General features: G+C 37.0%; 1 protein-coding gene across 1 annotated transcript in view; it reads right to left on the bottom strand.

Moving 5' to 3' along the window:
* The window catches only part of LOC132560620 (uncharacterized), a 62,075-nt gene that overhangs the window by 21,393 nt on the left and 18,511 nt on the right, over positions 1 to 22,171 (bottom strand). Inside the window, 31 exon segments of the mRNA XM_060225283.1 lie at positions 72 to 186; positions 497 to 657; positions 1,220 to 1,334; positions 2,276 to 2,643; positions 2,774 to 2,888; positions 3,282 to 3,373; positions 3,452 to 3,571; positions 4,495 to 4,609; positions 5,526 to 5,818; positions 6,592 to 6,706; positions 6,981 to 7,195; positions 7,881 to 7,995; positions 9,453 to 9,718; positions 10,056 to 10,173; positions 10,685 to 10,929; positions 11,199 to 11,600; positions 12,855 to 12,969; positions 13,887 to 14,098; positions 14,417 to 14,531; positions 15,066 to 15,322; positions 15,800 to 15,914; positions 16,231 to 16,451; positions 16,749 to 16,863; positions 17,218 to 17,462; positions 17,773 to 17,887; positions 18,798 to 19,006; positions 19,278 to 19,392; positions 19,864 to 20,054; positions 20,385 to 20,499; positions 20,699 to 20,892; positions 21,082 to 21,196. Coding sequence (XP_060081266.1) covers positions 72 to 186; positions 497 to 657; positions 1,220 to 1,334; positions 2,276 to 2,643; positions 2,774 to 2,888; positions 3,282 to 3,373; positions 3,452 to 3,571; positions 4,495 to 4,609; positions 5,526 to 5,818; positions 6,592 to 6,706; positions 6,981 to 7,195; positions 7,881 to 7,995; positions 9,453 to 9,718; positions 10,056 to 10,173; positions 10,685 to 10,929; positions 11,199 to 11,600; positions 12,855 to 12,969; positions 13,887 to 14,098; positions 14,417 to 14,531; positions 15,066 to 15,322; positions 15,800 to 15,914; positions 16,231 to 16,451; positions 16,749 to 16,863; positions 17,218 to 17,462; positions 17,773 to 17,887; positions 18,798 to 19,006; positions 19,278 to 19,392; positions 19,864 to 20,054; positions 20,385 to 20,499; positions 20,699 to 20,892; positions 21,082 to 21,196 — 5,419 coding nt within the window.

Raw genomic sequence — 22,171 nt, 5'->3', positions numbered from 1 at the left:
ATAAGTATTTTCAGCACATAATCAATATATGAAATGCTTCAGTATGCAATGAGTATGCATTCAGTACTTACCGGTCATCACACGTAATCTGTCTGCTCATGGCATCTTCACATTTACATGTCCTGCTGCAGCCATCCTGCCATGTCTGACCCTGCTTGAATGGGATACCATTGAACACACAGAATGCTGTAAAACATAATTATAGATTTCTGTATGGTAAACATCAGAATTCATGATGTTGCTGCCTATAAGAAGGGTTTTGTGAGATACACATAGATTGAAGCTTAGATTTTTAACTCCTTTTCCTGAGAAAGAAAATTTGTTTCCTTTCCATTAATTCTGAAAAAAATGGCTTAAAATATTCATCTTCAATATAATAAAAAGGGTTCTAAATCATCAACAGAGCTCAAGTGTAAATGGAATCACTCTTCAGTTACTTGAAATACATTGGAAGAAATTCAATGGACAAAATCATGCCTTTAGCTGACTTATATACCTGGTGCAGGGGTTGGGTTAGGGTTAGGTGTTGGTGACTGTCCTGGAATGGGAGACACGGTAGTACCAGCTACTGGTGTACAGTCCGCTTTCTGACAGCATGCGTTGTTCATGTCCATCACCAAGCGACAACCACTTGGAAGGTTGGGATATTTTGGACACCTGTCACATAAAATTATTACAAGTATTTCATAATAGGAATATTACTGGAAAGACCCTTAAACAAAATTCAAAGCTGTACAAATTGTGATCTGAAGCATATAAAAACATCAATGAAATCTTTAAATGCTTTTCAGACTAATTGGAAAATTTAAACATAAACTGTTTATGGTTTGCTAATATTTGCTCGAAGAAGTAGGGCTGAACCATTGAATATGAGCACTAAATATCAATTGTTTGTACAGGAGGATACTTCATCCAAGATGGGGATTCTGTCTTTTTCCTAATGCAGAGTTCCCTGCTCATACTAATTGCTACATCATTAGTTTGTGTAGAAAATGACGTCACATGACATTACTTTCACAAACATGTCATAACAGTCATTACCTGTTCACAAGAGCAGATAATGGATGCATTATGGATAGATGGAATGGTTTTTCAGTGATGAACATTAGAGGAATATGGTACAACTCCCCAGGGCAGGGGATGGTCTACATTCACTTATGCAGAGGGACAACTTGGAAGGATGCCGTGACTCCTTAAGGGAGGATTGATATACACTTACACAGTGGTACACCTGTACTTTCCTGTTGCACCATCCTCACAGATACAATCATAGTCACAGCCATCTCTCCAGTGCTGGCCTGTCTGATACATTGAACCCTTGTACACACAAACCTCTGTAAAGAGAGTAAGCCAAAGCTGATTTAAATGATGCATTTACTTAAGAATACTCACTGTTATTTGTAAAGCTATAGGTAAAACAAGCCCAGGTGATATTTTCATTACTTAGTAGTACTTTTATTTTTACAAAAGCATCTGAAGGTTGATTTTAAAACCTTGACCTTGACCTCAACCAAAGGACCCTGAAGTAGGCACTCATCAGATGTACTGTCACAACCAATATTAGCATCATTACTTATTAAAAATTGACATCGCTAGAGGGAAAACTTGGGATTGGATGGGATGCTCTATGACAAGACAGGACAGGCATTTGTAAAATGTAATAAATGCCCCCCTTCCCACCCTTAGTGAACAAATGGGAATAACATATAACAAATTACAGGTATTCTGAGTCATACAGCCATGATTAAATGTGTATAGATTTCCCTCTACTTCCTTATAAAACCAAGAGAGTGGTTATCACTAACAACATCTCTATGACCTTGACAGATCAACAACAGAGCAAGACTGAAAGTAAATCTCATTTCAATGACCCAGATTTTTCAAAATTGCAAAACCCAAAAATCCATTTTTCATACTACTGCACCTCTAACTTTTTCAGATAAACATGTAGGTGTGTTTATTTTTCATACTAATGCACCTCTAACAGATTTATTTTATTCCAAATTAGAAAATGTATGTGAGATCATCTTAACACAAATGTCACTGCATCAACGTATATACCTTCATTATCAATAAATTTGCAGATGTCAAATATGAACTTTGACCCTTAAATCTTGACCAATGGTCACATGATAAGGTGATGTTATGATAATATGAGATACATATGAATCAAATATGTTGAAAGGTTCTCATAGACATGGACTGTATACCCCTTCTTTCTCTATAAAAAGGCAGAGTCAAAGAACAGTTCAATAACATGTAACCAGATACTTACTTGGTGTAGCACCGGGTGTAGGATTAACCCCTGGTACAGGGACAGCTGTGGTTCCAGGCACAGGGATGGCTGTCAGCATGTATGGTGGGTAAGTACCGCCAGGATAGGGAGTAGGAAAAGGGTAGGGGTTGGGGTTAGGGTTGGGGTTAGGGTTAGGTGTAGGGTTTACATTTGGATTTGGGTTGGGATTAGGTTGAGGAGTAGGCTGAGAAGTTGGGTAAGGGTTGTTTCCAGTGATTGTTCCGACGATTCCAGTTGGCTTGACGTTGGGGCCTGGAGTGCTGCATTGTGGGATCTTGCAGCATATGGGATCAGATGGATCCGGTACCATGACACAGCTGGGAGCTACGTTGTTGTATTGAGGGCATCTATTCAGAAAAATTTTTTTATATAAATTTTTATCATTTCATTTGAAATACAGTATTTTTTCTGAGATTGTTTTACAAAAAGCACTTTAATGTCAAATGTACGAAATGCCAACTGTTTACTCTGTCATACCTGTCTGTACAGGTGTAGTGACCAGTAACTCCATCAGAACAGACACAGGTACGGGTACATCCATCATCCCATTTCTGGCCTTGAGTGTATGACTTGCCATTCATCACACATACATCTACCAAAGAGTAAGAGGCTCAACATTAAGAACTGTTATTGATCAGAATCAACCAGCATGTTAAGAAAATGTTGACAAGGGTGGTCAGGTTATATTTTGGTCATTCCAAACAGTATCCTACCCAAACAATACATAAGTTACACATGCAAATTTTCAATGAAACACACATCCTTCATGGGAAAACAGCTTAAAAAAATTATCAGCTTTTTATTTACATATCTATCATATGGTAGTCATATCATATCTTTTTTTTTTTAAATCAAATGAAACAAAAAATTGCTCCAACTATATAAACAAACATCATTTGAACAAAAAGAAATGAAGACAAAATGACAGAAAAAGCAAATACTGCAAAGACATTCAATTAGAAAATGTAGAAGGTTGAATCCTTACTTTTGGGAAGAGGTGGTTTCCCTGATGGCGCTGGGGTGATTCCTGGGACTGGGGTGATTCCTGGAACTGGGGTGATTCCTGGAACTGGGGTGATTCCTGGGATTGGTTGTTGTGTGTTAAACGGTGGATTTTGTGTATTGACAGGTGGGCGCAATGTTGGCTGAGGAGCAGGTGTATTACCCGGCTTAAGGGTTGGTGTGAGGTTAGGGCAAGATGGTGTTCGACAGCACTGGTCATTGGGATCAGATACTAGCACACAATATGCTGGGATCTGTACAAATCGTGCACATCTGTGAAAATAAAACAGAGTGAGAGAGACTGTAAGCATTTTCAAACCTCTAAAAAGCTTTCACTTCTATCTTTAATCTCATAAGTTTTTAAATATTTGTTTCTTTTAAATGTTTTGTTGTTTCTAAATCGTGACAGAATACAAGATATGTCCCCATCAGAGTAATTCATCATGATTCACAATGACTGCAATTTCCATTTTTGTCTTGTACTAATCCTGGCTAAATGTAATTCTATGTACACTCTAACTAACCCTGGCTAAATGTAATTCTATGTACACTCTAACTAACCCTGGCTAAATGTAATTCTCTGTACATTCTAACTAACCCTGGCTAAATGTAATTCTCTGTACATTCTAACTAACCCTGGCTAAATGTAATTCTATGTACACTCTAACTAGATACCTTAAATAAATATAACTCTCTCTCTGATTATCACTGTTGACACACTTGCATGAACCCTGACTGAATTAAACTCTTCCAAAACTTGTACTAGTCCTGACTAAATTAAGCTCTTCAAACACTTGTATTAGCCCTGACTAAATCAAACTCACACTTGTACTAGCTCTGATTAAATTAAGACCATGATAAAATTAAACTCTTCAAACACTTGTACTAGCTCTGACTATATTTCCTCTCAGTACACTTGTACTAGCTCTGACTATATTTCCTCTCAGTACACTTGTACTAGCTCTGACTATATTTCCTCTCAGTACACTTGTACTAGCTCTGACTATATTTCCTCTCAGTACACTTGTACTAGCTCTGACTATATTTCCTCTCAGTACACTTGTACTAGCTCTGACTATATTTCCTCTCAGTACACTTGTACTAGTAAACCATGAATAAATCTTTTACTTACCTTTTCACTTACACTGATAGAACTTCCATCTAAGAACCCTGCTTCTAACTCTTACTAGACATACCTCTCAGTACACTTGTACTGGCCACTGATCTGGTCGAGGCATTCACACTTGTAGGTACACCCATCATTCCAGGTCTGTCCAGTAACGTACTGAACACCCTTGTAGTTACACCTGCCTGGATGTACAAATAAATCACATTACAAATACAAGGTATAGTACATTGATACTCAGTAAGACCTAACAGTATTCCTGATAGGGGTCCCGGGGTCCTCTCCTGTAAAATTGTTAAAAGCAAGGTGCAAATGTTGGCTTCCAAAGCTCTCATTTATCAGTGTCAGGTGTATTTACTTAATATGAAACTGATCTAGTTTTTACTCTGAAATTTTCCAGTTTCATGTAACTATCAAATTGTGATGGAATGTTTGGTACTTTTTTAATGTTTTGTTTGCATTTTCAGACACAAGCAATGGTAATACTGGATAAAATAATTGTTAAAATAGTTAGATTAAATTAATATTAAAGAGCAAAATGGAAAATTACAAGCATCCCAGTAAATCAACTTCTAGTTCTCGAATTAGAAGATATTGATGTATTGTCATTGTATTATTTATTTTTAGTCATCCGAAAGAAAGAGGGGGTCCGAACCCCCTGGACCCAAACTCTGTATCCACCTATGAACAAGTAATCATCACAGAACCAAGCAAGGAAGGGAACTCATAAACTGACTATTGCTAAAATCAAGACAAATGCTGAATTGAAAGAGCCATGTTAAGTAAGAATGTTGGAGATTGAATCAAGAATACAAAGTACTAATTCTATAAAAACAATCTCTAAATCAAATATCAAAATTTGGGAGTCATTCTAAATTACAACTGTAACTCCTCCAAAAGTGCCATAAGAATTTTGAAAAAAAAAATAAAAAATTTAAACTGATAGAGTCTAGCATATACTCATTCATTTGATAGTTTTGATATGGAAACAAATTGGCATTCAATCATCTCCACATAATTAGTATAAACGTATATGTAGGCTTTCCCAAAAAATACAAATTGCTAATCCTCAGCATGAACTGCAAAGACTGTAATAGTTACCGGAAGGATTCTGAGGGTTTTGTGGTTTTCCAATGATGACACCAGTCTGACCGGTTGGTACTGGTGATGGATTTGGAGTTGCCACTGGGGTCAATCCTGGTCCAATGTTAGGTGCTTGGGTGTATGCTGGTGGTACCAGAGTAGGGTTTGGATTGGGGGTCTGATTTGGGTTAGGATTTGGGTTCGGGCTCGGCCCTGGGGTAGGAATGACAACACATCGTGGAATCTGGCAGCAGGCATCATTTGGATCTGTGACCAAAGTGCAGCCTTGTTGAGCTGGGTATATTGGACACCTGAACAGAACACAAAACTTAATGTTATACATCTTGATGACAGGCCCATGGTCATCTGACTAATCTCAACTGAACTTTAACTGCAAAGAGACATAAATCTATAATTTACATCAAATCCATCACTTTGCTGAGCTCATATGAGATCTAATTAATATAAGGCTGCAGACCTCATTTCATTGAATTTTGTTCATAGTTACTCATGTTATGTTAAGAGGCTCCAATAGAAATTGAACATCAAAGGACCATAACTCTTCAAATTAAGTCAGAAAATGTCAAATTGTTCAAGACAAATGAGATATTATCAATGTAAGGCAAAATCTGTTTACTCAAATTATCCTTTTCACAATGTCCATGGTAATAAAATTGCAAAGGGCCATAACTCTCTACCTTTTATTGAATCAATCCTGATTTCAAATTCATCTGAATCCTTATTACCATAAGGCTGCAGACTATGTTAATTAAAACTCTGTAAATTATTATCAAACAATACCAGTGTTGAACTCATGCGAGATCTTATTCATATAAGGCTGCAGAGCAAGTTTTATCAAAATATCACAAGGTCCATAATAATAAAATTACAAAGGGCCATAACTCTGTAAATTAAAATCAAATTAATCTCATTGTTGAATTCAACCAAGTTCTATTCAATAGAAACCTGCATTACAAAGTTTCATCAAAATCAGTTACTTTCTCTAGGGCTTTCAAACACTATAAAGTATGGACTGATTGCAGGGAGTTGAAAAGCATTATTTTATACATCAATATAAGCTTACCTGTCAAAGCAAGTGTAGTAGTTTTTGGAAGCATCATCGCATCGACATTTCTTTGTACAGCCAACATTCCAAGACTGGCTCTGAGTGTAGGGTACCCCATTGTACACACAGTAGGCTTAAATCACAAGCAAATGATGGAATGTTGTATTTTATCAAAATGGAGACAATGAGTACACAGGCAAAATGTCTTCAATAAGCAACCAAACTTTAGCAGGTTGTGCTTTTAACAGGACAATGAAAAAGCACCTGTTTGTAATTCTACTGAGTAGATATGAATTGGCTTATCACCAGATATGAACTTATATCCACAAGTTGTGAAAAATATCTATTTGATACTAATGATATTAAAAAGTGTGAAGCTTATTTACAAGAAAGATTTTTTAACATACATATTGGTCCTGGTTCCATTGTTGATCCAACATTTGGCCCTGGTTCTATGGTAGTGCCACCTAAGCCTGGTGTTGGGTTAGGACCAGGAGTAGGACCACCCAATGGTGCTGGAGTGGGAATATTGTTGAAGTCACACAGAGGTTTCTGACAACAGACGTTCATGGGGTCCTGGACCAAGGAGCAGTATTGTGGCAATCTTGGATAGACTGGGCACCTGATCATGGGAGTTGAAAAAGAGCATGAGTCAGGCATACATCTATTCAATATTCACTAACCTTAAAGAAATGTTTGGTTACCTTTAATAATTTGTTTTAATTATATTTACAAATAATTACTTGAAAGAAATTTATTCTTATCATTATTACTGAAAAACACTCACTTCACTGTTTGATATCATCCATGACCTAATATGGGTATCAACCGCTTACAATAATTGAGCTCTTCTATTTATTTAATGCACTTGTATACCTATATATACCATTACGCAACCACTAATCAATGCCATATTTTCAAATGGTGATGCAAGCACAGACAGTGTTTGGTTGCACTGGTTGGCCCAAAGTTTATCACTGGTTGAGCATTAGTGGTCTAGACGGAGCATCCAATCTTTTCGCACAACAGGCTACCAAATTAGTTTAAACCATCAGTAATCAGATTTATGTGCTAGCTATTTGACTAGTGAAGTAGGCAAATGCATTTTCTTGAAACTATATGTATATCAAGACCACAGCCCTCTTTAAATGTGTTCATTCAAAACCTCTTGATGTATAAAGTTATATTAAAATTTCCCAGGAAAATAGGTTGTTGCAGTGACATGGAAGGGTTTTTACTAGACATTTGTACAAAGGAGCAAACTTAGTACTGGCTTGCTTGTGTGAAATGATGAAATGAAGTCTTACTTCTCAGTACATTCATAGTGTCCTGTCTTGCTGTCCACACAAACACAAGTGTACTTGCACCCATCAACCCATCTCTGGCCCTGATGGTATTCTGTTCCCTTATAAACACACACCTCTGTCAAACAAAACAAGTCAATTAAGTAACAATCCTCGTTACACATCATTTTATCTAAATTACAGATTGTGAGCAAAACAATGTATTCTTCACAGAATCCATCTTCTCATTTTCAAGGTACCATATCATAAGCTGTAGCTTATAAGTGGGTGTGGCGGCTTATATATACAGGTGCAGCTTATAAGTGGGTGTGGCGGCTTATATATACAGGTGCAGCTTATAAGTGGGTGTGGCGGCTTATATATACAGGTGCAGCTTATAAGTGGGTGTGGCGGCTTATATATACAGGTGCAGCATATAAGTGGGTGTGGCGGCTTATATATACAGGTGCAGCTTATAAGTGGGTGTGGCGGCTTATATATACAGGTGCAGCATATAAGTGGATCAAAAACAAAATCAGGAGAACAAACAAGAAAAACCTGCAGAGTGACGTTAGCAGTAATGTGGTTTTTTACCTGCGTATCACATATTTGTGAGTGGAACACATCATGTAGAACCATCACATGTAATTGTATACAGGATGATTTGAAACTTGCAATAAAAACAACATCTCATATTCAATTATACCTTTTAAAATGAACCCTAATGATATCTTCCTGACTTTAGTGGTTACTTAACAACTATTGCATGAAAAAGGCATGGCCAAAGTTTAAAATAGCCTATCCTAGCCTGGGAACGATAGGTCATTGGGTAATAGGTCAAATTCTAGAAAAGCCGTTATTGTTTGTTGATGATGTGAATGACATTGATGTAACTTACAAAAAGAAATATTGTGAGACTATAGAAAATTTGTAAACATGCAAGAGCTTCATTAATATTTAACAGTACAGACATCAATGGGATGATTAAACGTACTTCTGCATGTAACATCAGTCCGTATATCTTTGCATAGATGCCCTCTGAAGGCCCCAAATGAGTTTGAAGACAAGAATCATATAATAAATCCTATCGATAAAATAAAGGATTATTTGTGCATCATTCATTAGCAAACTTATTAAATGTTTCACTGACAACCTTCATATATTGTCTTCCATAGTCTGTTTAATAAAAATTTTTAGGTCATCATAATGGTTACCATATCATAAGAAAAGGGTGTGGTTTATTTTCCGGTGCTGATAATATGTGGATCAAATGGATAAAATTGAAAAAAAAAATTGATTAAAATTGGCTCTGTGGTCTATAAACCAGGGTGACTTATAAGCAGGAAAATACGGTGATTATTTTGCAGTTTTTTTTTTTTCATTCTTGAAAACTGGTGAAAGGATTTCTTCCAAACTATATCCTTTTCAGCATGCCAAAAATCTTAGAATTACCTTGAATGTAATCAATATGTGCTTCAGACAAGATCTGATTAACTCATAATTAGTATCTTGATAATTAATATTCTTAAGTAATTCCAGTTGAGAAATAATATATAATTAAGTCATTAAAAACACATTGTGGCCTTGTTTATGTACCTTTAGGTGCTGGAGTTGGCTGTGGATTGGGGTTTGGCGTCTGTCCTGGCACAGGGGTTGGGTTAGGTGATGGTGTTGGGGTACCATAGCCGTTGACGATTCCTACTGGAACACCTGTTATGAGTTGTGGTGCATCTGTGGGTCCAGGTGTGGGGTAGCCGTTCACCCCTGGGGTAGGGATACACTGGGGAACCTTACAACACTGAGGGTCATTTGGGTCAGACACTAGAGTACATCCACTTGGAATACTGTCATACTTTCGGCATCTGATGACATGATTGAAACATTTTTCATAGCATTATAACAGATCAATGTTTACCAAACAGAGTAGTTCTTTCTATATGTTAAACATATATGGTATTAGGCCACATTTGACAATAAGATCACACATGTCAATTACAGTTCTTCAGAAATGCCAAAAACTGCTGTTGTATGATAGTACTGTTACAGGCCTATTTCAGCACTAGAGAGTCAGTGGTTGTGTAAGATCTGACATTCTTGTATCACCTGTTAATGTTGTTACTTAAATGTAAATATTTGCTTCAGACAACCTGTTGAAACAACTTTACTCTTTACCACACTTTTGCACATGTAGAAACTTACCTGTCATAACATCTGTAATAACCAGTAGTAGCATCGTCACAGACACATGTCCTGTCACAACCATTTGTATACCACTGTTGTCCCTGAGTGTACTGACGACCGTTCATTATACAAACATCTGATGTAAGAGATGGATACAATTAATAATTCCATTTGCTATGTAGAGGAAGGTCAATATTGGTGACTAGAAAAGAGTTCCTCGGTTAGTTAGCAAGGAAAGTAGACTACGATGAAAGGGGAGAGAAAAGTATCTTCATCATTAATAAAGTCTTTGTCTACATCACAAGAGGTGAATGATTATTTTTCGCCCATACTCTCCGACCATTAAAATCATTAAAACTCAAGTTGTTATAGTGAACTGAAAACATTTTGGAATTATGAATGATCTATGAAATATGTTATAATTAACAATGCTATCCAATTAAGAAATATGACATAAGATAAATATTAAAGTTTAAATCAGCTGTCTTTTACCAAAAAAAAGATATTTCTCTTTAAAATAAAACATGGGAATACACAAGTGAAGTGTTTGAAGAAAGATACATGTAGGAGAAAAGCTGATCCCAGAGTGTTGCCTAGACTTCCTTATATGATCAAAGATGACCTAGTTGTTACAAAGGTAAACTTACTCTTTGGTGTTGGTTGAGGTAATGGATTAGGGTTCGGTGTTGGACCTACTGAAGGCTGAAGACCAGGGTTTGTATATCCAGGTTGTGGACCGATGGTAGGGTTAGGATTGGGGGTGGCATTGGGATTAGGGTTTGGTGTCACACCAGGTGCTGGGGTCGGCGTACACACAGCTACTTTACAACACTGGTCTGCTGGATCAAGGGCTAGTCGGCAGTTACTGGGCAGGTTAGGGTAGATCTGACACCTGAAAAATTGTTGAAAGATAAGTATGTTTTGAATGTGTAGAAAAAATAGCCTCTTTGCTGCTCTCATGCTAACCTGATATAAGAGCACCAAAGTTAAGAACAAATATCACTGCCTAGTAAGGAAACATAATGTGCAATCTACTCATTCCTGATTAAAATTTCGGGATTTTATTAAACTGCCAAATATTCATGTATATAATAATCTTTGAAAAATCTAGGGTTCTGTGGATTAATGTTTTGTACACAAACTATCAAATGATTTCCTCACCTCTGAGAACACCTATATTTGCCAGTGGATGCATCAGTGCACACACAATTGTAGTCGCAACCATCCTTCCAGCTCTGTCCTTGCAGGTATGTCACTCCCTTGTAGAAACAGACTGGTGGTCCCGTTGGCTGAGGCATATTGGGGCCTGGAGTTGGGGTAACACCCTGACCATTAATTACATTTGTGACTGAAGGAATCATCGGGCTGGAGCTTGGATTTGGAGTTGGGTTAGGGTTTGGGTAGGGGTTGGGGTTAACTCCTGGTGTGGGGTTGATGCCAGATCCTGGAGTTGGGGCATTTGTTGTCTGGGCAACAGGTTTACAGTCAGGAATTCGGCAACAGCTGTCTCTTGGATCAGTAACGAGGACACAACCGTCTGGCAGTGTGTTATACCGTGGGCACCTATCCAAAACAAAAATATGAGAAAACAAAAATTAATCTTCCAAGGATAACAAACACCTCAGGTACTCATAACAGAGGCCTCTAATACGTTAAGTTGTTCTCAATTACTCAAAACAACCACATAGGAATCTTGATTTAACAGTTAACAAAGGCTTCATATTCACTATTATTTTATTATGACAACAGAGTTCCATTAATCAGAGAAAAATCTGTTTCAACAATAGATCCCAGAAGGATCTTTACCTCCACCATTGTATGGCCTTTAACAGTTCTCTATAAGGATCATCTTCACCCATCTTTGTCTCTTTTTTTCTTTTTACTTGCCAGTTTTTGTCCATTTAATGTTTTCTAACATGTCACAAAATCAATAATGCACTATTATTATATAGATTTAGAATGATCCAACCAGAATTTCAAGAAATAGTGACCAACTTCAACTGCTAAATCAAAGATGGTCATCTGTCGGCTGTTTTGATTATCTGATCAGTCCTAAAATCAAACCTTCATATTCAATTTGAGAAAGATCAGCTGTATACATCTCAAGAAATAGAGATAACAAACTTTAACTGTCAAAATCCATGATTGTCATCTGTAAACATATCATTTTTCTGATTTGTCCCAAAATTTAATATCCACAAGGAACCATGGGGCACTTATCAGCAGAATTTCAGAATGATCCCTCCAGTGCTGTTTCCAAAGCAGCAATAACAAACTGCCAGTCAAAATCCAAGTTAGTCACCTGTTGGCCAATTCATTTTTTATTAGACCCAAAATTAACAATTTGGGACCTAGGGAATTGATAGATAAAATTACCACTGAGAATGTTGCAACACCTAAAGAATCACACTGATATCTGTATCACCTACAGATTCTCACCTATATATGTAGAAATTAAGAATACATGTTGCCTTACTAGGCTAGGCTAGTGTCAGACTGAAGACCAAAGGGTTTCTAGTTTTGAACCCCAGCAGTGGCAGGTTATTTTTCATTACACCTTCTTATTACAGACAGCAACTGTAGGAGATTAAGATGCTTCCTTAGAGATATCAAACCTGGGTTGTTGATGCCTCCAGAGAATTTATAAAGAAGGGAGTACTGTAGATGCCGAGAGTAAAATTTGCCTTACTAACCTAAGCTGGTGGGAATTTCCCCTTATTTGAGTGGTAGAGTGTCTGTTAAAAGATCGAGGGTCATTAGTTCAAATCCAAGCAAGGACAGGGTGTTTTTCATTACTCCTTCCTATTGTGTACATACCTGTCACTACACCTGTAAAATCCCTTCACGCCATCTTCACACACACATTTAAGGTCACATCCATCATCCCAAGTTGCACCCTGCTTGAATGGGACACCATTGTACAAACAGGTGTCTACAACATAGCATAAATCACATCCAAGTCAGTGTTGCCAACTCATCAGGTCAGATATTGCTCTGCTCAAATCAGGAAAAATCATTGAATCACCTGACATTTCCCTACTTTTTTTATCAGTGTTTGAAAATTCCAAAATCAATTTTTGGACCTATTGATTATTGTCAATTTTTTTTTTTAATACAACATAGATCATCCTCTAAATACCTACAAACTGTACAATATAACTGACTATTCAATGCTCCCCCTGACATTTCAAAACCAGAGGTACAAGGCCCCCGTAATAATAATGCATTATTTAGCAGAGTCCTTGACCAGGGGTACAAGGCCGCCGTAATAATAATGCATTTATTTAGCAGAGTCCTTGACCAGGGGTACAAGGCCCACGTAATAATAATGTATTTATTTAGCAGAGTCCTCGAATAACAAGGTGTACAAGTTTTGAATGTTACCAATTTTAGGATCTTTGTACCCTCATTCAAGGGAGCCACTGTCAATACAAGTCCTTTTTCCTTGATGACCCGTTAATATACCCTTGATTTTGAGGGGCTATGACCAGACATTAAATGGTTAGAGGCTGGTGACACTGCAAACTTATATAAAAGCAATAAAATCACAATGGAATCTTATCCTCACATGGATTTACTATCTGGTAAAATTAGAAATCGTTGGCACTCAAGTCAGAAAGTGCTCCATAGTGTGTTTAACTCTAAAACTGAGCCTAACTGGAAGTTCTGAAAATAAAAATTGTGCTTTATTTTTATGTAGTCAAATTTCTGTGCAACATTCTATGTATTTAGAATGCTATTAAGAGTCTGTAAAGAAAAATTTGCTAAATCTAAGCTATTCAAACATCTGTGCTGCACTTTCTCTGTTGTTAATGTTGTGAATTATTCGAAAATCTCATCAACCCTCACCTGGAGCATTGGGAGCAGGTGTAGGACCAACTTGTGGGGTACCTTGGCCAGGGATAGGGGCTGGCGTGTTGATGGGATTCGGAGATAAGGTGACTGTTCCGGTGATATTATTGGCAGTACCAGTGAATTCACAGTATGGCTTCTTACAGCAAGGCTGAATGGTATCTGCCACTAGACGACACTGAGCAGGTAATGCAGGGTAACGTGGGCACCTAAAACAATTGCATAAGATTTTTGATAAAATAACATTGTGTATTAACATGTCAGTTTTCTATTGCAGAACCTATAAATATTTGTAATTACAAAATCATTTGAAATCATCACAAATCAAATCCATTTCATGGTATAATCCTTCAAACTTATTCCTGAATTCACACAAAATGTAAATATAGTTAATCTTTCGTGAATCCAAGTCAAGGTGAGCAAATGAAATACATTACATGACTGTATTGCAATGCAATCATCTTACTCTCAGTAATAAGCACAAAATAATTTGTGATATCATCACTTCTACATTCACATATACTTACAGTTCGGTGCATCGATATCTGCCATTGATAGCGTCCACACACTCACAGTTGTAATCACAGCCATCCTGCCACTTCTGGCCCTGTGTGTACTGCTGGTTCTTATACTGACAGAAGGCTGTGGACATGAGGAACAGTCGCTGTTATATATCACAAATATGAGGTACAAAACACAGGCAAGAAAACCATGGAAAAGGCCATTTGTATGTACTGTTAAAGATATACCCAAACAAGAAAACTGTTTCAATGACTATATCCATACCAAAGCTCTCTATTTAGAGTTGACACATTTTAGGTCCCAATATTATATATGAATCATTAACAAATCTTTTGAATTGCTCAAAGTTCAAAATTAAACTTTGCCCATCTGTAGAAAAGCAAATCTTTATCGTGGAAACTCTTACACCATTTATAAATTCATGAGAAAATATTACAAGAAAATTATAGAAAATTCACAAGTGTATTATAAGACAACTTTTGTAAGATAATTTTAAGAAAGAATTAGAAAAAATCCTTGGTATTACAATCTGTAAGAATAGAAGCAATTTCTGTATCCATTAGATGAATTTTAACACGTTTCTATGCAGCCAATCTATTTTTTTTTCTTGAGTCAGAATTTTTCAGATACTGATGGAAGAAAAGGACTACTTACATGGGGCAGGAGTTGGGGTTACTCCTGGAGCTAAGGTTGGGTTCCCTCCGGGGGTAGGCTGTATACCGGGACCAGGGGTTGGAGATTGTGTAACGGAGCCTCCAGTGATGACCCCGGGGGGAGGAGTTGGGATAGGAATGTATCCTGTGGCATTGTTGTACTGTGGTGGAATGTTACACTCTGGAACCTTACAGCAGAGAGGGTCCTGAGGGTCTTGGACCAGCGTACAACCATTAGCCTGTTGGTACTGTGGACATCTGATATATAAAAACATCTTCTATAATCCCTCATTATCAATTATCATAAACATACATATCTTTTTGTTAGTTCTTTCACAGCAGTTTACATGCAGGGCACTTATGTTTGTTTAAATCTGGCCTGGACTGTCCTTCCAATTCAGTACTTTCTTTGTCTTAAAATTCATGTCCTTGATATTTCCTTATACTGTTGTAAGTCAATGATTTGGAGAAATGTTACTACCTATCATAGTTCCTTTCTGAAATTATTTTCCCTGTTAGAAAATCTAGAGGAATACATCATGGCATTCATTTTACCTTTGACAGAATTAACATGAACTCTCAAACTTGATTTCTAATCCTAGTGATAACTATATTTGTTCATATTATTGTATCTTTGAATCCATATATTGGCTAAACTGAACTAAATATCATTATGATATCTTCACTTTTACCATTAACACAATGATGCAGTTAGACACTGTTTAGTTGCAATACCTTTGGCTGCACCTATAGACTCCAGCCGGTGCATTTTCACAGTTACAGATATACTCGCAGCCATCATACCATGTTTGTCCTTGAGTGTAGCTCTTTCCTTTATACTGACACACATCTTCAACCAGACATAAAATTTGTGTTAATTTCCTGTTTTTATCGCAATCACAAAATTCTCTTAAAAAGAAAAAGAAAATATTTCTACTTCCAAATAATTGATAAAAGAATCGAAAGAATACTTTGACTAAATGACAACAGTTATTCTTTCAGAAAATACCTTTTAATGACAAAATATTTAGTACACTACAGTATATCATAATTCACTGAAGATAGTTAAATATCTAGAACCAAAGGTATGATTTATATCGAAATTATTTTGATAAGTTTATGGTTTAAAGTCAGTGACATTCATAATTATCATCAAGAAAGATCACCTTTAGGGAGAGCTGGGGATGGGTTAGGACCTGGTGTGGGTTTGTACCCAGGGTATGGAGTCGGTGCAATAGACTGGCCTGGTACTGGAGCTAAAGTGGTGGCCTGACCGTTGATCTGACTCGCAGACGGGTTGAAAGTACATTCAGGCTTAGAACAGCAAGGGTTAGCAGGGTCTTTCTGGAGATAACACTGTGGAGGTAATGCTCCATACTTAGGGCATCTGAAACACACAGAACACACATCAACATTACTATATAAGTCAACAAAAACAGTCACTTTAATGTACAATAACAAAGGCTGAGTTATAAACTTCTCACTCGCCTCTCTTATTTGTGGTGTTAATAGGTGAGCCAGATAAACCTCATACTTTTGAGTAACTCTTGTCTGATCAAAGGTTTAAAAAAGAAATAAGAGGTTAATGAAGAAGACACATGTACATACACAGTGTTGACCTTATACCACAAACATCATCATTATATAAAGTTGGTTATTGAAGGCCGTCTCAGCATGAACTTACTTCTCTGTACACCTGTAGTTTCCTGTGCTGGCATCAATACACTGACAGGAAAGATCACAAGCATCATCCCAAGTCTGGCCTTGGTTATACTTTGTACCCTTGTACTCGCAATAATCTGAAAACAAGGAGTGTCACAATTAGAGGTAGCATGGGGCAGTTACATAATAAACTGAGAGCTTTTTAAATCCCTGGCACCATACTTCAAACTTTTACTTAACACAAGGGCTGTTACATCTCAGGTTACACACATTGGGGCTGTTACAACTCGGATAACATACTGGGGAACACAAATCACATGTGCAGTTACATGTCAGAAAAGCCCACGACAGGAGCAGTTCCCCTTCAGATACCATACATGGACAAAAGTTTTTCCCTAAAATGACAAGAAATTTTTGTTACAGTTCAAATTCTTAAAATACATGGTGTTTCTTCCTCAAAATATTAGTGATATGGTAACTATGAAACATACTAAGAGGCTTTGGTGCAGGTGTGGCAATTGGGTTAGGGCCAATGTTTGGTCTGGGAGTAGGGGTGTTGGCAGAGCCTGTGAAAACGCCTGGGGGAGCTAGTGTAGGAATCATGTCTGGTCGAATGGTGCCTGTGATGTTCTGTAGAGAAGATGGGATGCCACACTTTGGTTCCCGACAACAACTGTCTGTGGGACTCACAACCATGTGACATTCTGCTGGGAGATTAGCAGCATAAGATGCACACCTAAATAAAAAATTGTTAAATTCATTCATGGTATTTAATAAATAGATATGTATAATACAACTTCAAAATGCTTACATTTCTGCACCAATTTTTCTCATAATTTTGATGTAAAATACAAAACATCAAAGAATACATTACCAATTTGATTTTACATTGACACAGAAATTTTCAAACGTAATCCAGTAGCGGAGGAGTTTTAATTTACAGTTAATACTAAAACTTTCAATAGTTTTCTTACTTTTTTTCTCCAGTTCAAGAAAAAGTACATACCTACTTACTTTTTTTCTCCAGTTCAAGAAAAAGTACATACCTAGTGTCACAGACGTAGAGACCCTTTGATGAGTCATCACATCGGCATCGCTTGTCGCAGCCATCATCCCAGGTCTGATCTTGATAGTACTGAACACCCTTGTACAGACAGTAATCTGTAACAAAATGAACAAATACAAAATCATCTTTTTTCTACAAAAATAATGCAAGATTTGCAAAGACATTTCACAACTTACTTAATTGGTTGAATAGGAAAAAATCCTGTCTTTGTTCTCTCAATAACTCTCTGAACATCAAAAATTATGCAGAAACATTAACATACCAGGAGACCATTCCTTTTCAACTTATCTCTTGATATACATGTATCTACTATTCTTATCCAAAAAGTGTTTAGCACCAGCACATTCTTAAACATCACTCACGAAATTTTAAAAAAAAGTATTCGAAAATATCAACTGGATTTTTTTGGCAAAGATCAATACACACACAACACACAAAAGAGAGAAATTGTTATAGACATGAATACCACTGTTTCAAGCAAACTAGTATCAATCTTCGACAAATATCTATAATAAACTTTAACTCTGACCTTAAGAGCAAAGTCAAACTAACATCAAAATCCCTCAGAAATAAAGACAAACAGAGCAGGGACTCCCGTAGATATACCTCCACCCCCTCATTTCTTTCTTCTGATATAGATCTATTGAAGGGTCAATCTATTAAGGTGACCAGGACATATCTTGTATACAAACATTTTATTTCATAAGTGGTTAATCATGACATTTGACCTTTAACCTTGACCAGTGACCACCAAAATCTATTGACTTATAGACCATGGTGATGGTATGATGTGTCCATGAACTAAATATGCCAAAGTGTGCATGAGATATTTTGTATCCAAGGTTATCACAGATGTAAAGACAGAAGCACAGAAAAAGTAATATACAATAGGAGTGACAAGAATTCATTAGGACCAGGAGAGTCCCAGGCATTGGTAACATGGTGGATTTGTCCAATAACACTACAATAGGTTTTATAATACTCTAGGATCAGGGGAAAACTTACTCAGTGTTGGTGATGGAGTGGGTTGGCCAGGCTGTCCAGGTACCCCTGGGGTTGGGGCGTTGGTGAAGCCTGGAAAAGGTGCTGGAGTAAGAGTGCCGCTAATCTCACCAAGAGCACCACCAAATTGGCAATCTGGGATCTTACAACATGGTTGACGGTAATCTGTTACCAATTTACATGGATATGGGATGCTGCCATAACGTGGACACCTGAAATCAAATTTTCTTTGCTTAAAGTATTTCTTTTATAGACAGAACATTACAAAAGACAGTACATGGACCATCAAAATGTTTTTTACCAGCAAAAGAAAATGTATGCATATAAACAGATGTTGTATCAAAGTTTTGACAAGGTCAAAAAATACCATTCTGTTGGCTTCCTTTCCTTAACATTCCCAACAATGTTTAGCTCAATGGCACCAGTGCAACTTAAGACGAAGTTTAAAATATGTTTTTCAAGATGAAGGCCATGGCATCTTACCTGTCATTACAGGTGTAGAGTCCTTTTCTTGCATCTTGACAGGTACAGCTGTACTCACATCCGTCCAACCAGGTCTGGCCCTGTAGATATTGTTGCCCTTTGTACAAACAGAAGCCTAAAAGAAAAAAGTTATCTCCCCTGTACTTAAGGAATTTTTCTACCAAATAGCTTTTGCATTAACCAGATTGAAACGCAGCAAAAAATTTTCAAAGATCAAGGTGGACCAACACAATAAAAAGTTATCAAAATAGAATGATTGTATGATTTATGTCAAACAACATTGAATGTGTTTTTATCTGAACGAAATATTTATGAACATAACCTTGTTTTAAGCAAAAGATTTCCTTATCTAACACTAATCATCCAATTCGTTTCATGCAGGCATTCTGCAGCTCCAACCTCTGCTATTTTCTTTCAATGAAAATTATTTCAATTGGTTTCACAAAAGTGACCAGATGCATTTACCACCAACTGCATCACTATTTCAGTTATCTCCCTTACCTAGTACTCTTTGGCCACAGAAGGGATTTTAAATTGTCATAGCTGCATTAGCAAACTACAAGTGAATCAGACTCTGACATATTACCTATATCAGGGTTGGTTTGGTCTGGACTCTGTCCTTGGAAGGAGCCTGGAGGTAAGGATGGTACGACTCCATTACCAGTCTGGGAGCTGGACGTCGTCTGGAAGTTACAATAGGGCACCAAACAACAAGCAGGGTCTTGTGCATCCTTCACCATTGTACAACTGTCAGGTACATTTTTGTATTCTGGACACCTGTGATAAAAAGGATTCATATTTATATATTTTATGTTTTTATGACCAGCCCCTAAATCAAAAGGGTACCAAGGGAAAGCTACATATGAAATTTGAAAACAATCTATCTGGTCCTAAAAATATAGTGACAGCAAACTTTCATGGTCAAAATCCAAAATGGCTGCCTGACAGTCATTATGCTAATCTGGTCTGTCTCAAAATCAAAATGGCACAAGTACAGAACAATGAGAATCTACACAGACTTACAGACTATGAAAGATTTGTTAAGGAGAGGTCAAGAACATATGAAAAATTTACAACAATGATGCAGTAAATGAAGACTAAACTTACCTATTGGTACACCTGAAGAATCCGTGTTCTGCATCATCACATGTACATTTGTACTGACAGCCATCATACCACTGCTGTCCCTGCGCATACTGCTTACCATTATAGATACACACCTCTGTAAACACAAGATGGCCAGATTTCTGATAACATCAAACTTAGACAGTATCTATTATTTGCAACTGACTTTCTAAGTAAAATTAAACCAAATATTTGTAGACCCAGAGAGTTGGCTCACAATATATTATTTTATAAAAGCTCTTATGAGAACTCTAGAACTCAGGCTATTTCATCCTTCACATCTTTCCTTTACTTACTTGGTCTAGGAGTAGTGGGAACTGGGGTGGTTGTGATCGGTTGGGCTGTTTGAGGATAGGTTATCGGGGCAGCCGAGCCACTGAATGAGTTAATGGTCTGTGTGAAGTTGCAAAAAGGCACTGAACAGCATGAATCTTGAGGATCGGTAACCAAGTGACAGTATGGAACTGGCAGATTGGGATACTTTCGGCACCTTATCAAAAACAAATAAAGCATTTACATCAGATTCTTATAAAGACATCATCATTCTTTTATAAGATATTCACAGCATTTACTTCAAATCTTTATAACAGCATCACTTTGAAAAATTGTCATCATCCTAATGTGTAGTAATTTGATAAGCAACTGCTAGAGAATAGAGAGTATTCAAATGAAGGCTCACCTTTCAGTACATCTCCACTTGCCAATGGAGGCATCTTCACACACACAATTGTAGGTACAGCCATCCTGCCAAGTATCTCCCTGGTTATGTCTCGCACCCTTGTAGATACAGTAACCTAGAAAGATTCAGCAAACTGTACACTCAATATACTGTACATAAAGTAACCGACAGATTCAACAAACTGTACACTCAATATACTGTACATAAAGTAACCGACAGATTCAACAAACTGTACACTCAATATACTGTACATACAGTAACCGACAGATTCAACAAACTGTACACTCGATATACTGTACATACAGTAACAGACAGATCAACAACCTGTACACTCAATATACTGTACATACAGTAACCGACAGATTCAACAAACTGTACACTCGATATACTGTACATACAGTAACAGACAGATTCAACAAACTGTACACTCAATATATTGTACATACAGTATCCGACAGATTCAACAAACTGTACACTCGTATACTGTACATACAGTAACTGACAGATTCAACAAACTGTACACTCAATATACTGTACATACAGTAACTGACAGATTCAACAAACTGTACACTCAATATACTGTACATACAGTAACTGACAGATTCAACAAACTACACTCAAAAATACTGTACATACAGTAACCGACAGATTCAACAAACTGTACACTCAATATACTGTACATACAGTAACTGACAGATTCAACAAACTGTACACTCAGTATACTGCACATACAGTAACAGACATATTCAACAAACAGTACACTCAATATACTGTACATACAGTAACTGACAGATTCAACAAACTACACTCAATATACAGTACATACAGTAACCGACAGATTCAACAAACTGTACACTCAATATACTGTACATACAGTAACTGACAGATTCAACAAACTGTACACTCAGTATACTGCACATACAGTAACAGACAGATTCAACAAACTGTACACTCAATATACTGTACATACAGTAACAGACAGATTCAACAAACTGTACACTCAGTATACTGCACATACAGTAACAGACAGATTCAACAAACTGTACACTCAATATATTGTACATACAGTATCCGACAGATTCAACAAACT

Source organism: Ylistrum balloti, unplaced genomic scaffold, assembly GCF_031769215.1.
Source record: "Ylistrum balloti isolate Yb309-2 unplaced genomic scaffold, AGI_CSIRO_Ybal_v1 Utg371088, whole genome shotgun sequence".
Classification (NCBI taxonomy): Eukaryota; Metazoa; Mollusca; class Bivalvia; order Pectinida; family Pectinidae; genus Ylistrum; species Ylistrum balloti.
The sequence above is the reverse complement of the archived record's forward strand: the minus strand, read 5'-3'. Positions and strand labels throughout refer to the sequence as shown.